Source organism: Emydura macquarii, unplaced genomic scaffold (assembly GCF_026122565.2).
Source record: "Emydura macquarii macquarii isolate MOO-44397 ecotype Brisbane River unplaced genomic scaffold, CSIRO-AGI_Emac_v2 contig_2676, whole genome shotgun sequence".
Classification (NCBI taxonomy): Eukaryota; Metazoa; Chordata; order Testudines; family Chelidae; genus Emydura; species Emydura macquarii.
Genome location: NW_027132813.1, coordinates 37,659,480 through 37,672,319, shown reverse-complemented (window position 1 = coordinate 37,672,319; position 12,840 = coordinate 37,659,480). Strand labels below are relative to the sequence as shown.

The following is a 12,840-nucleotide window of genomic DNA, read 5'->3' as shown; positions in this document are numbered from 1 at the left end:
ATCCTCACAACTGGATGCTGGGGTGATGTAGAGATTCCTTGGCCACCCCTTTCCACTGGATATAAACCACGCACTACGCTTTGGTGCAAAGAAGCCAAAAGCAGGGCAAGGATCTGGCCCAGAATCTCTAAGTATTTAAGACATGTAGTCAAAAGTAGCTTTATTAGAAATATTGGATTTGAATATTGTACAAAGATGTACCGACTATTCCATAGAAATACATAACTGATTTCCAAGTAGGAAGATGCTGTATTGTCTATTCTTAAGATGGTGCAGCCATCATAGAACACATCTCAACCACATTAGCTTCCTAAACAGCCTTGGTCTTATAGGACTTAAAAGTAGTCAATTTGGAATCAGTTAGTTTAGAAGTCCTAGCTCCTTCTTGTTCAGCTCCAACATTCAAAGACATGCTGGAAATCTGAACAACAAAGAAGCTATCTTTTGAGATTTTTTTTTTTTTGACTCAAAACACAGAATGGCAGGTGTATGTCTTTACTCAAATGAAAAGCAGAATATAAGCTTATAAAGCACAACTATGAACAAAGGACTAGTTAAAACAGTGTGCAGACCTTGAATTCTCTGATGTGGTCTGAAACATCTGGTCCCGTCTGCCACCCTAAACACCCATATGCATTTCATTCTCTCTCATTACAGGATAAAATGGTCTATATTATATTTGGAGGGTTGAAATGAGAAGCATAGGGATTTATGACCTATATCCTCTTTTATACATCTCATTATCTACATACTCACATTATCTTGGTCTCCCACTGAAGTCAATGGGACTTTTTTGTCGAGCTCAGTGCTACTAAGCAGTAGTAAGGGCATCAGAATCTGGCCTTAAGAGAGAGTTTTTGGCATGTGGCAGAAGATTCGGATAATCAGTCTCCAGAACAGTAGTACAATGTGTGATTTTTCAGAGATCTGTGCTTGATGTATTCTTGGGCTCAAGACCACATAACTGATAACATCTGGGCAGATGGTTGAGTCCATGTGTCGCCCCAGTCACGTCAACTGGTCTCTGTTCAGGTGCAGCAGTCTGCATACTATCAACTGCTGTATCAGGGCTTGGGTGCCTACTCAGAAACATTAAGTGACGTACTAAAGCATGAATATCTATACTAATTTTTGTTAATTATGAATCAAATTTCTTAAGCATGTCAGAGACACTTGTGCTCCTTGAGGCCTAAGTATGACAGTTTTGCAATTTTAAAATCTCTCTTTAAATTATACAGAAGCTAAAATGTATGTAACTTATATTAAAAACAGAAACGTGTGTGTTATTTGCAAGTTCACACACCACAGAACGGTTAAGTGGACTTTTTTAAAAAATGTTTTAAAAAAATTTAAAAAGCCAGGCTGTAACTAAGCATGAGATAGTTTCACGCTAATGGATTTTTAAAAAAGTTATTATGTAATGACAATAGGGTGTCACAATTGGGGCTTGAGTGGTCAGGCCTTATGGTCTGAGCAGTGATGGACATGCCTAGTGGTTAGAGCAGTGGCAGTCAGAGGCCAGGAATGACATCAGGAACCAGGAGTCAAAGAGAGTCAAGAACCAGGGTCAGGAGTCCAAGAGCAAGCAGAGGCAAGTCTGCCACTACAGCTGGCAGGGGAGACCACGTTGTTGTACAGACACTTCCTGGAACTCCTCTTGGACTTAAATAGGATGCTTGGACCAGAGGATATCAAGTGGGCTTTATGGAGCCTTCTGCTCCTCTCTTTCCCCTAATTATAGGAGGGGCCTTACTTCAGGTTTGTGGTTTTTTAGTTTCTGTTCTTGATTATTGTTTATCTGTTTTGTATGTGTACCTAAATCCTTCCAGAAATGCTGGAAAAGTTTCCTCTGAGAGAAAGGTCTTGCAGCATGTTCTAAAAGTGACCAGACTGGTCTCATTTCACCCCATTGACAAAAAATGCTTTATCTCCCTCTCTCAGACATTTCATCCTGGGCTTTGTGAGCTACTCCGTCCCAGAGAAGTACAAAATGAATGGAGATCTGGTCATTGACACAGCTAGGTCCTGACTGGCTCAGGGCTCGAAAGATCAGGATCAAACCCTTAAACCAAAAACGAAAGTGGTTTAGGAGCTAAACAAAGTGACTAATGTTTCACAGGTGTTTTATGTGCCATTATTACAGCACTAAGTCCAAGTAGTCATAGCTGCTTTTGGCTGTCCCATTTCAGTGCTAATGAGGACTAGAAGTGCAATGATGCAACTGCAATGATTCGATTATTTTTCCCAGTGCAGTTCCACAGTGCTCCTTGTGACACTCAAGAATAGCCCTTGATAACTCAAGAGAACCATTTCTGCAACCTGCCATCCCATTCCATACAGGCCCAACACAGCAGCTGAGTCATTATATGGCTGGTCTTAGCTCCACTTAGCATCCTCTCATCCATCTTATTAAAACCACAGAGCATCCTATTATTTACATTAACTTTTTTCATTTATTTTCTTTTTTTTAAGGTAACCTGATACAGTGGGGAAGTGTTTCTGCCTTTTTTGCTTCTTTATGACCGAGGGAGGGCATATGAAAGGCATCTTTCCACCCCTTGATTCTTTTCTTACATTAGAAATTCCTGTTAAACTCAAATGCCTGAATAACAAGGAGACGAATTCTCTTTTAACAATTCATCATCTTCATCATTCAGTTAAGAGCTGAGAAGACACAGCTTTCATTTCAGGCCTCTAACAAGTCCTGCCCTGACTTTTCTGATATTTCTCTCAGAAAAAACAAGCAAGACCTGCATACTTTTACAAACAAAATGTTAAAGGTCATCATTATACATTAAGAACAAAGAAAAAGGGCACAAACCCAATCTATTTTAATCCTTTGAAGGTTATCTTTAATCAGTATACATTCAACCCCTGAAACACACAAGCATCATACAGAAAAGACAGAGCTCTGCCTGAAATTGTAGGACAGGTGCCACAATACACAGGCATAAAAATCATAGGAGGAAGCTTTGTGTGTGGATATGGTGATCTGATTTGCACTCACCACACTAGCCATCCTGGGCACACCAAACCCTTTTGGGATCAAGAAGTTCAATAACCATTTAGCTATACTATGCAACTTGAAATAGCTCAGTCATCTAATACAGATGAGTCTTTGGACTGTTTCCTGAATTCACTATGGGGAACCTGATTGGGCGCTGCCTCGGAGTGGCCCCCTCCTTGCTGATGATCAAGCAGAGCCTCTCTACCCTGTCACAGGACCACTTTTATTCAGTTATTCTGCAAATCTCTTTTCCTCTTCCATTTCTGCCTCTCTCTCTTGTTCTCTCCCCTGCTGATGGTTCCCATCCCAGCCCTTCTACCGCTCTGTTTACACCTCTCCTTGGCTTCTGTGACACTCTGGAATCACCATATTCACCACTGTGAATGATGATATGTTTTGTACAAAGTACATCCTGTGAGGTATCATTCAAAAAGTCTTGATATGCTGAACACTAATATCCTGTTGGATTTTGTGCTATCACTGTATGTGAATTATAAGTATTGCTATATATGCTATTGAAATAAGTTGTGAGATTGGAAGACACCCACAACCAGACTTTCAGTAAGGACAAAGGAGCACCCATCACTGGCCAAACAGGCATTGATGGCCCGTCAAGAAAGAATCCACTATCCCAGAGGCTCTTTAGAGAAGGAATGTATGCAATGGAGACTGCTTGACCAGCAGGGACTGCCTGACCCCCATGGCACAGTAAGGATATTTCTAGCAGCTGGAAGAAGGTACAAAAAGAGTGACAGTGACATCGTCACTTGACCTTTCTCTCCCCACCCCATGCCCATCTCAACACCTGGAAGAACGTCTGGAAGACAAAAACCTGGAACTAGGGAAGATTGGTCCCAGGCTGGAAGGGGGTCCAGTCTGTGTACTGAGGAACTGTAAGCTGACTATACCATCTGTTAGGGTGAGAAACTGTTTGATTCAAATCTTGCTTAGTTTGGTTAAGTTAAAAATAAATTTGCAGTGTAAATTCTATTTCTTAGGTAACGAACTTTTATCTTTATGCCTGCTACCTATAATCACTTAAAATCTATCTTTCTGTAGTTAATATATGTTTCATATGTTACCTAAAACAGCATGGTTTTGGTTGAAGTGCTTGGGAAATCTGAGCTCAGATTACAAAGGCTAGTGTATGTCCACTCCACACTGAGGAAGTGGTGAACTAATTCATGAATTTGCACTGCCTAGGGGAGCCTTGAGCAGTGTAAGATGGTACAGTTCTGGGGTATAGGGCTGGAGCTGGGGGAAATTCACTGGAGCCTCTCTATTGAAGGTTCATGAGTGGCTGGGAGATCATTCATATAACCACCCAGGCTGGCGGGTTTAGAGGGCTCGGTGGTCCCACGGTCCAGGTTGCATTCCAGGGAACTTATCACAGCTTCCCCTTCTGAAAATGTGATACAAAGAAATCAAGTCTCTCAAGTTCACAAAATTAGATTCATGTGTAGTTGTATTATCAGGACATATGCAATTGGATTATCCTAAATTGCTGTTTTATAAGAAAGGATATTCATATAATAGAAGAATAAAATCCATGAAACTTTGCTGATTATGGGGGAAAACAACATTTTATTTATGTCCCTTTGTGACAAGACCAACCTGTAATTTTTGCAGCCTTTTCCTCCTGATTCACTCTATTCTCTTCGTCTTCTTCATTGTCTTCCTCAAAATCATCTAAATTTCCAATGTCGGCTTGCTTCATGCTCATCAAACTAGCCAGGCTTTGCATGTCTTCATCTCTATACCACAAATTCCAATACATCAAACAGATCATTAAAAGGCAATGCTGGTAAAGTTATTATGTTTGATAGATTTTACTGTTAAAATACTGTATTTTCAAAAAGAAGTTCCCTTTCCTTTACTAAGGGTCTGCTCTAAAACCTTTTGAAGTCAAGGGACAGCCTTCAGTTCACTTTGATGGGCTTTGGAAATGGTCTTGAGAATATTTATAAAAATAAGATTGAATGTACATGTTCATAGTGTTAATTTCTAGATTACAAGTTTCCCATTGCCAAAAATGTAAAAGCAAAAAATGCCTTCATTAAGGGTCAATTTAATCCTCTCCTCTTACATTTTTTAATCAGTCCAGAAGTTATATGGAACAATAATTTATTCCCTTTCAGTTCATTCAGTATACACTGAGAGTGCTTGGTGAGACCCAGTGCTTATGAAGCACCACATTCTCCTGAGACTCCAGACATAGTTAGGTGAACTACAGTTGCCTTCCTAAATGCACTACTACATAAATAAGAAAAACTTTTAAATTTTATGGGTCAATTTCTGTGCTTGCATGTATGCACCACTAAAGTGTTGATTACAATTGAGTCTTGCTGGAAGCATGGCTGCAGACAAAAGATTTAAAGGAATGAATGTTCTAAGTGCTATTTCCATAGCAACCAATATGTCTTCAAGTTCACAATGTCATTCTTGAAATGCGGTTGGACTCATCAGTTTTTTAGAACTATTTTAATACCTTTCTCTTGTTTAATCAAGATTTTATATAGCAGCTTTGCATTAGTCTATTCACCTATTTGCCCGCAGCAATTTTTTTTAAAGTAGGCAAGTAAAATATCATTAGTTTCCCTCTCCCCATGTTATAAGCTAATCATGGTAAAATAGGGTGCACAGATTTTGTGCCTGGCTCATACATTTTCATGACAATGGTACAAAGTTACTTTAAAAGCCATACTATATGGTAATAAACTAAAGATTAGGTACAATCCTGCACAAAAATTTACACACGAGTAACTTTACTTATCTGCATATTCTCATGGAGTTCAACGTACTATACATTGTGAGCTCTGTGGGCCAGGTATAGTCTCTTCCTATCTATTTGAACAGCACATAGCAAGGGACCCTGATCTTAGTTGATGCCTCTAAGTGCCACTGCAAGTTAAATAATAATTATTACTAATACCAATAAATATCCAAGAAATGTGAAGAAATCGCACAGGTCTCTCTCTCTTACTGGTTCCAAATGGTTTTCACAGTAAAGCATGTACATTGGCAACTGATACCTAAAGAATCTTCTAGTAGGAGTGAGGGGGAAAGTTCTAAGATAAGAACCTATCAACTAATCATACTGAGAAGTACAATCCTCAAATGTTAATCTCCCTGTCTGAATAATCAGTAAATTCAATTCTAATCTTTAACCAAACAAATTAAATCAAATGTAGCATCAGTACAGCCAGAATATCACATCTTATAATTGCTTATAGATCATAGGCTCACTATTCCTCTGGAGACAACAAAGGTGGGAGCAAAAAAAAAAAAAAAATCTACCAGGAATAAAAAGGATCTTGGTGTCACGATATAGCAGGTTATATTATTTTCCCTAGAAAAACAAAGTCTAGAACAGATATGGGGATTCTGAACCTCACTTTAGAAAGTTACAATGGTTAGGAGGAGATCAATTTCAATGCAACTTAAGCACGGGCTTAATTGCTGTCCTGAAGAGATTTTCTTTCATGAATCAGGGCCTCAAACACTAGTATCCAGCAGCGTAAAACAGATTCTCTGTTGATGGCCCATGGACTTTTGGTGGTTGATAAAAAGGAGGCTGGTAACCAGCTGCTGGCTCCTTTTCCTCATTTCCAGCTGCTAAATTGCATTAAATAACATCTATAAATACAATACTTTCCTAATATTTCTACATCAGTATATACTGGAGTTTCCAAAGGGATGTTATAGAATGACAAGTGGGAGAGAAAGTTGTCTGTGTAATTGTGAATGGCAGAATAGGTGGCCTGTTAGAGAACCTCTGTGCCAAAATCTCCCTCAGGAATGCCAAAATTGGCCACAGGCTGTTAACATTCCTGAAAAAAATTGGCATGTAAGTGAAATAGACCACCAGAGCAACGGTCTCTCTAGCCTACTGCCTCTCTATCCTACCAGCCCTGTATTCAGCCATGGGAAAGAAAGAGAAAAAAGGGGCTAATTTGCTGTGATGATTTCAGGCATGTCTGTACAATTTACGGATTCTGTGTGAGATTAGGAACTCTCTATATGTATCTTTACCAAGGTGCAAACACCATTTTGAAGGTGCAGCTCTGTGTCTTCTCTTTCGTCCTTTTATGTCCATGCTGGACTGAAATTCCCTTTCCAAAGGGTACTGATGTAAGGCTGACAACAGAGGGTCATTAATTGGGATGGTCCGCTATTCAAATACAAACATCCAAGTCCCCCACCCAGAAGAATTGATTTGTCTGGGAAGAAGCCGCCTGGCAACAAACTCACTTAACAGAGGCCTGTGCTCACCTGAGGAGGCAGATCCAGGCATCAAATGAAAGAGGGACTGGAAGGTTATAAAAGATCAGAAGCTGCTCTATTTGGGGTCTTCAGCCACTTTCACCAGCTCAAGCAGACAGCGGAAACCCTGCCGCCCTGAACTCAGACAATCCCCAAGGACTGGAAGGGAGAGCTAGAGGGAGGGGCACTGTGTTCAGGATGTTTGTTGTTTTCTAAATGAGTTGTACTCTCTGGTGCTTCATGTCTTAAGAAATGAACAATGGTATTTGAGAATCGACTGCAAAGTCTATCTCCATGTGTGAGGTGCTACACTTATTACATGCCCCAGGCTATGTCTTCACTGCCAGCAGTACCTCCAGCAATGCAGGATCGATTTTGTGGGTTCAACTGAGCAGCAGTAAAGACTCGCTCAATCAAATCCGGAAGCTGACTCTGTAAATCCACCCCGGCAAGTAGTGTAGTGCTGCGTCAATGGAAGGGCATTTCCCGTCGGCGCAGCAGAGACCCCGCGGTAAGTGGACGTTAGGAAGTCGACGGGAGATATGCAAGTTACTGTACATAGCCTGCGTATCTCCCGTCGATTGCCACCGAAATCCGTGGCCAGTGTAGACCAGGCCCCAGAAAAGAAACTGTAAACCAGGAGGCTCACACCTTCAGTAAGATTCTGGGGAATGTGCCAGAGCTGCAGGGGAAGTTTGGGGGAGCCACCACTAATTTCAGGGTCTGGACAGGTGGATAAGGGTGGGTACCCCACCGTCAAGAGGGATTTCAGATAAGAAAACTGCTCCTGGAGTGAGTGCCTAGCAGTGCAAATCCAAGGACAGTGCCAAAACTCTGCCCAAGACCCCGGAAAGCTAAGAACACCTATAATTCAATGACTTGATCCCTCACAGCAGTCTGGTGAATGCCCAAGAGGGGGCACTGGATTAAATCTGTAACACTTGCCAACCACTCTACCCTAGCCCATCTGAAAGCAGGGGATACAGTGCCTTTAAACCTACAAATAAACTGAGGAAGGAGAGATGATCTGGAAAGATCATTAATTTCTTTTCTTTTCTGAAAGCTGCTTAGGGTAAGCAAGGTAACTAGGTGTGTGCGTGCAGGGGGATGGGGGGCAACAGCCCTGCAGGGAGAATGGGAAGATCAATGCTCAGGTGTGCTGGATTAATTGGATGTTCTCCTGATCAATTCAAGAACGCTCCCTCTGTCCACTTCCACTCCATCCTCACCCATCAACAGGCTTTGGCTCTCTGTGGGGGTGGGTACAGAAGTGCTCCTGCCCAGCCATGCCAGCCATGTCTCTAGTTGAGCACCGATGATGCACGCTAAACTGTCCTCCTTCAACTGCTCCCTTTGAAAGCTGTGAATATTTTTAGGCAGCTCCTATTTAAAGTATTTGTCAGATAGGAAAAAATGTCTTGATCTGAAAAATAGGAGAATGTAGTCAGAGTAAGAAATTACGTTTACTCAGCCTCAGAAACAAAGTATGGCAGGAATGATTGGTATGCTGAAGGATACTCTTAACTCCTGCCATTCTATGCAGCTAGAGTGCTCTCTACCCAAAGAGTTCTTTGAAAGACAACACAAAGCAGCCTATCTGGTGAAAAACTTACGTGGCTTTTCCTTCCCTCAGGAAAATACATGATAAAGAGAACTGAAGGGTGGCAGACACAACTTTCTTAGACAAAGGCTTGAATTTTAACTTGACGTCTGTCTGTGTAGGCATGGGGCTTGCATACTGCTTCATGTTGATGCTGCTGGTGGCAAGCGCTTTTCTGCGTCCAGAAGGTGATTCCTGAAAGCAAACATAAATCAATGTGAAATAACTTCAAAAAATAGCATGAAGAGGTGAAGAGTTGTAACACAGAAACCAACATTTTCTTAATGAAGAAAAAACTACCCATCAGCGTGATTCTTTTTTCCAGTGGAGTGGCAGAGTGGTTCAGTGGATTGAGCAATGTCTGGGAGATAGAAACTCCTCAGTCTGAAACCTGGCTCAGTCATGAATGGCCTGATCCAAAGCCCACTGAAGACAATAGGAGGCTTTCAATTGTGTTCAGCAGGCTTTAGCATCAACCTTTAAATCACTATGGTCTAGATCCTGCACTATGATCCACATGGTGGACTCTTATACTCCCTGAAGTCAATAGGACTCTCTGAATGGGCATAAGAGTCTATCCATGCAGATCCAGCTGCAGTCCACACTCCGATTTCCCCTCTAGAAAACAGGGCTGATAGTGAAAATTAATATTTTTATGTTGCTTTGAAAAACATGTGAAGTACTGTATAGTAGTAGTATTAAGTAGACAAGTACTATTTTGAGCTGCTACTGGATTTCAAGCATTGAATTTACCATTGAAATGTTTTTCAAAGCTATTTTCTTTCTAACAAACATAGTACATGTACAACCTGAACTGCAGATTTCTGAAGCTAGAATTGACAATATTCCTAGAATGTCTGTAAAATCTTTGATAGAGGAAAAGTTAGAGTAAGATAAAAGCCTGATTTACATTTGCAGATAAAGGTGTTCTAAATGTAGGAACAATTCAGATATAAATTAACCTAAAATGCATCTAAGAATCTACTACACAGTTTTGTCTCCAATTCTCAGCATAACAGAAAAGAAATGATAGGTAATAAAGTTCTAATGGAGGGAAGAAAAAAAAAGAAACTGCTGTTAACTCTTTTGAAAAATGTTCACAATAAAACTACATTTTACTACGGTCGACAATTTGTCTTGAATAAAGACCACTAATTCAGTCAAAACGTTCAAGCATCCTTTTTCGAAGTACTTGACATTTCTGCCCAGTAGAATAAGTCAGAATGTAATATGTCATCCCCACGAATACCTTGTGTAAAGAACTAGCCTTATCTGTCAGATTATGCACAGCAATATTATACAGAACTATTAGTGCATGTAGATACCTTATGAATGAATTTAAAAAATGCATCAAACACTTGAGAAGGATTTAGGCCCTCTCAGAAGAAATACTTAAGAATATGCAAATACTCTCAACTGAATCAAGTTGAACAGATGCGACTATCACAAACAATACAAGTACTCTTTCCCTAGCCACGACTGTCAATCAAAGAATGAGATTAAGGTCCAAGGTTCTGACAATGTGTAAAATGAAGAGTATGATGAGGGAGTTTCAATTTATTACAGATATGAACAACAATAATCTGTTATTGTATTGTATATTTAGAATAGCTAAATACTACAGCTATTTTAGGATGCAGATTTACTGCAGCATCTGTTCTGAAAGTAATGTGTGAGAATTGGCACAATATTTTTTTGTTTGTTCTCTACACAAATCTGAATAATCAGTTTGTTTCTTAACAACAACATCTACCTTGCACAATAATTCTTTTCCTTTATTACAGCGCTGCAGTATAATCAGTACCATTGAAGATCAGTTGTTTTCATTGAAACCTTGAAAGAGGGCTGTTTTATATTGCTATATTTGCAAGTTTCAGATTATTCTATTTAATGGTCCAGATGCAAGTTTTAATTTACAAAAATTTGCTAAACCTTTGCTTGGTTAATAGCTTAACATATTTCTAATAGTTTTAGAGAAAAATATTATTTTATAGCTTCTACTTTTGTCCTGTAGAATACCTAAAAATGCTGTAGAAGATAGCACATGAATGATTACAAAAGTATAACTGACATGGCAACAATTATATTCTTTTACTGGCACATGTACTTTCTTGTCAATCAGAAAAGGAAAAAATAAAAATTACACAACAGACTGAATTATGCTCCAATATAAAATCAGACCAAAAATGTACTATTCCATTGTGTGGGCTGTAATGATCAGGAAATATTTGTCATATTTGGTATTCAATTTTCTTTTTGAATCAATCAGAATGGGTTCATGCTTGCAGCCATCACAAAAAATCCCATTTTAGTCTGTTCTAAAATTTTATAATTATGGCAACAGTTATTCTTATCTCCTGAGCTGCTATTTTATGTATAATATCTGGGGTTGCTTTTCATTACGTCAATGCTTTCAAAACCAGGGAATCCAATTTCACTTAAACCCATTTACAATAAAATGATAGTTTGATTGAACTGATGAGGCACAACTACAGATAATGCATTGGAATACAGACCTTCTTAGGTACCTGCTCCTTTTCCTTAATTAACACACAAAAGGAACAGGCTAGAAAAAATCCTGTGGACGGATAGCCTGGGACAATCTACCAAGTGGAACAAGTGAAATTTGCTTACCTAGTCACAGCTCTGTGGATAAGTTGCTGATCAGCAACAAAATACCTGAGTGTACTGATCAACTTGTGTCTGTTCTGAGCTGACAATAAACACCAGTCTCCCATCTCAGGCTCCTTGAAATCACCAACAAATGTAAGAAGAAATGGATGATTTGCTCACCAAGCCTGCTATTTGGCTGAATTCCTCCAGTCTCTGTTCAGCTAGTTGCACTCTATAACACACTTTGGGAAGAGACCAATGCTCTCTACAAGCTCTCCTTGCACTGCACTATGGGGTGCATGTGTAGTTCACTGATATTTACAGTCAAACAGAGGGGGAAGACCAGCTTTCATTTGCGACAACACGTTGTCTTTGGCTAAATTACCTTAAGGGTTTTTATCAGATCAACATCTGGACCCTCCACTGCAGCTGCTTTTGTGCCAATGCAATGGTGCAGATCAGCCTCAAAGCCAGCTACCACAGAATTCCTTCAACCCTGAGTTATGCCCAGTGCTGAGTAAGGGCAGGTACATTTGCTAGCCAATTAGGTACAATTTTCTTGATCATTTCATTGAGGGAAGCCCAAAAATGAGTATCATCTTCACCAAAATTCCAACTTAATTATTTTGTAATTATCCTCCAAGATCAGAGCAAAAAGAGATAGAGGATGGCTTTGCAGGTTCATTCATTGTGATAAGATTTTACATTTGCAAATACAAAGGAACAAAGCATTTAGACTCAAATTTTAACCTAACTTTAATTCTTTGGGGGTGGGAGGATGTGCAGTACTAAGTTTAACTGCCTCTCCATCCTGCCAAGAATATATATAGATCCTTTGAGAACTGATTAATTAAAAGAAATAAAGACTTCAGATCACATAAAGAAAGCAATGCTACGAATGGGCAAGACATGTATATAGGTTCGTTTCGGACTTGTTATCATGTATGTACACTTTTGGGGTGGTGGTGGGGGGTGGGGAGAATGTGATAACTGTGTGTCTGTTTTTTGCCCTGAGGAAAACAGAGAATAGTGGAAGGTGGGTGATTCTGCTAGCTTATCTTCCCCTTTAAAAAGGAAACTGTCAAGATGTTTAGAACCTAGATTGATTTGCCATGAATTTTTTTGAATATAATTCCATGGAATATGCTTTCTACTTTCCTTAAATTGTCTTTTTATTACAATTTATTAACAGTCACCTTCTATAGCAATCAAATGTACTATACAAACAGACATTTTCTTAAAATTCTGCATGCTCTGAAAAGTAATATGGTCCAGTTACAGTGCCTGTCACTGTAGAATTGGAAAGAACATTTTCTTTAAGAAAAATTCTTAAATCAGTAGAGAAAAGTGATAAACC

General features: G+C 39.6%; 1 protein-coding gene across 13 annotated transcripts in view; it reads right to left on the bottom strand.

The window, feature by feature from the left end:
* EHBP1 (EH domain binding protein 1) overlaps positions 1-12,840 on the bottom strand; it is a 313,842-nt gene that overhangs the window by 173,234 nt on the left and 127,768 nt on the right. For all 13 annotated transcript variants that reach the window (XM_067565220.1, XM_067565223.1, XM_067565221.1 and 10 more), the window contains 2 exons: positions 8,884-9,065; positions 4,622-4,761 (listed from right to left, as the gene is read on the bottom strand). In XM_067565220.1, coding sequence (XP_067421321.1) covers positions 4,622-4,761; positions 8,884-9,065 — 322 coding nt within the window. The remainder of the gene's footprint in view (positions 1-4,621; positions 4,762-8,883; positions 9,066-12,840) is intronic.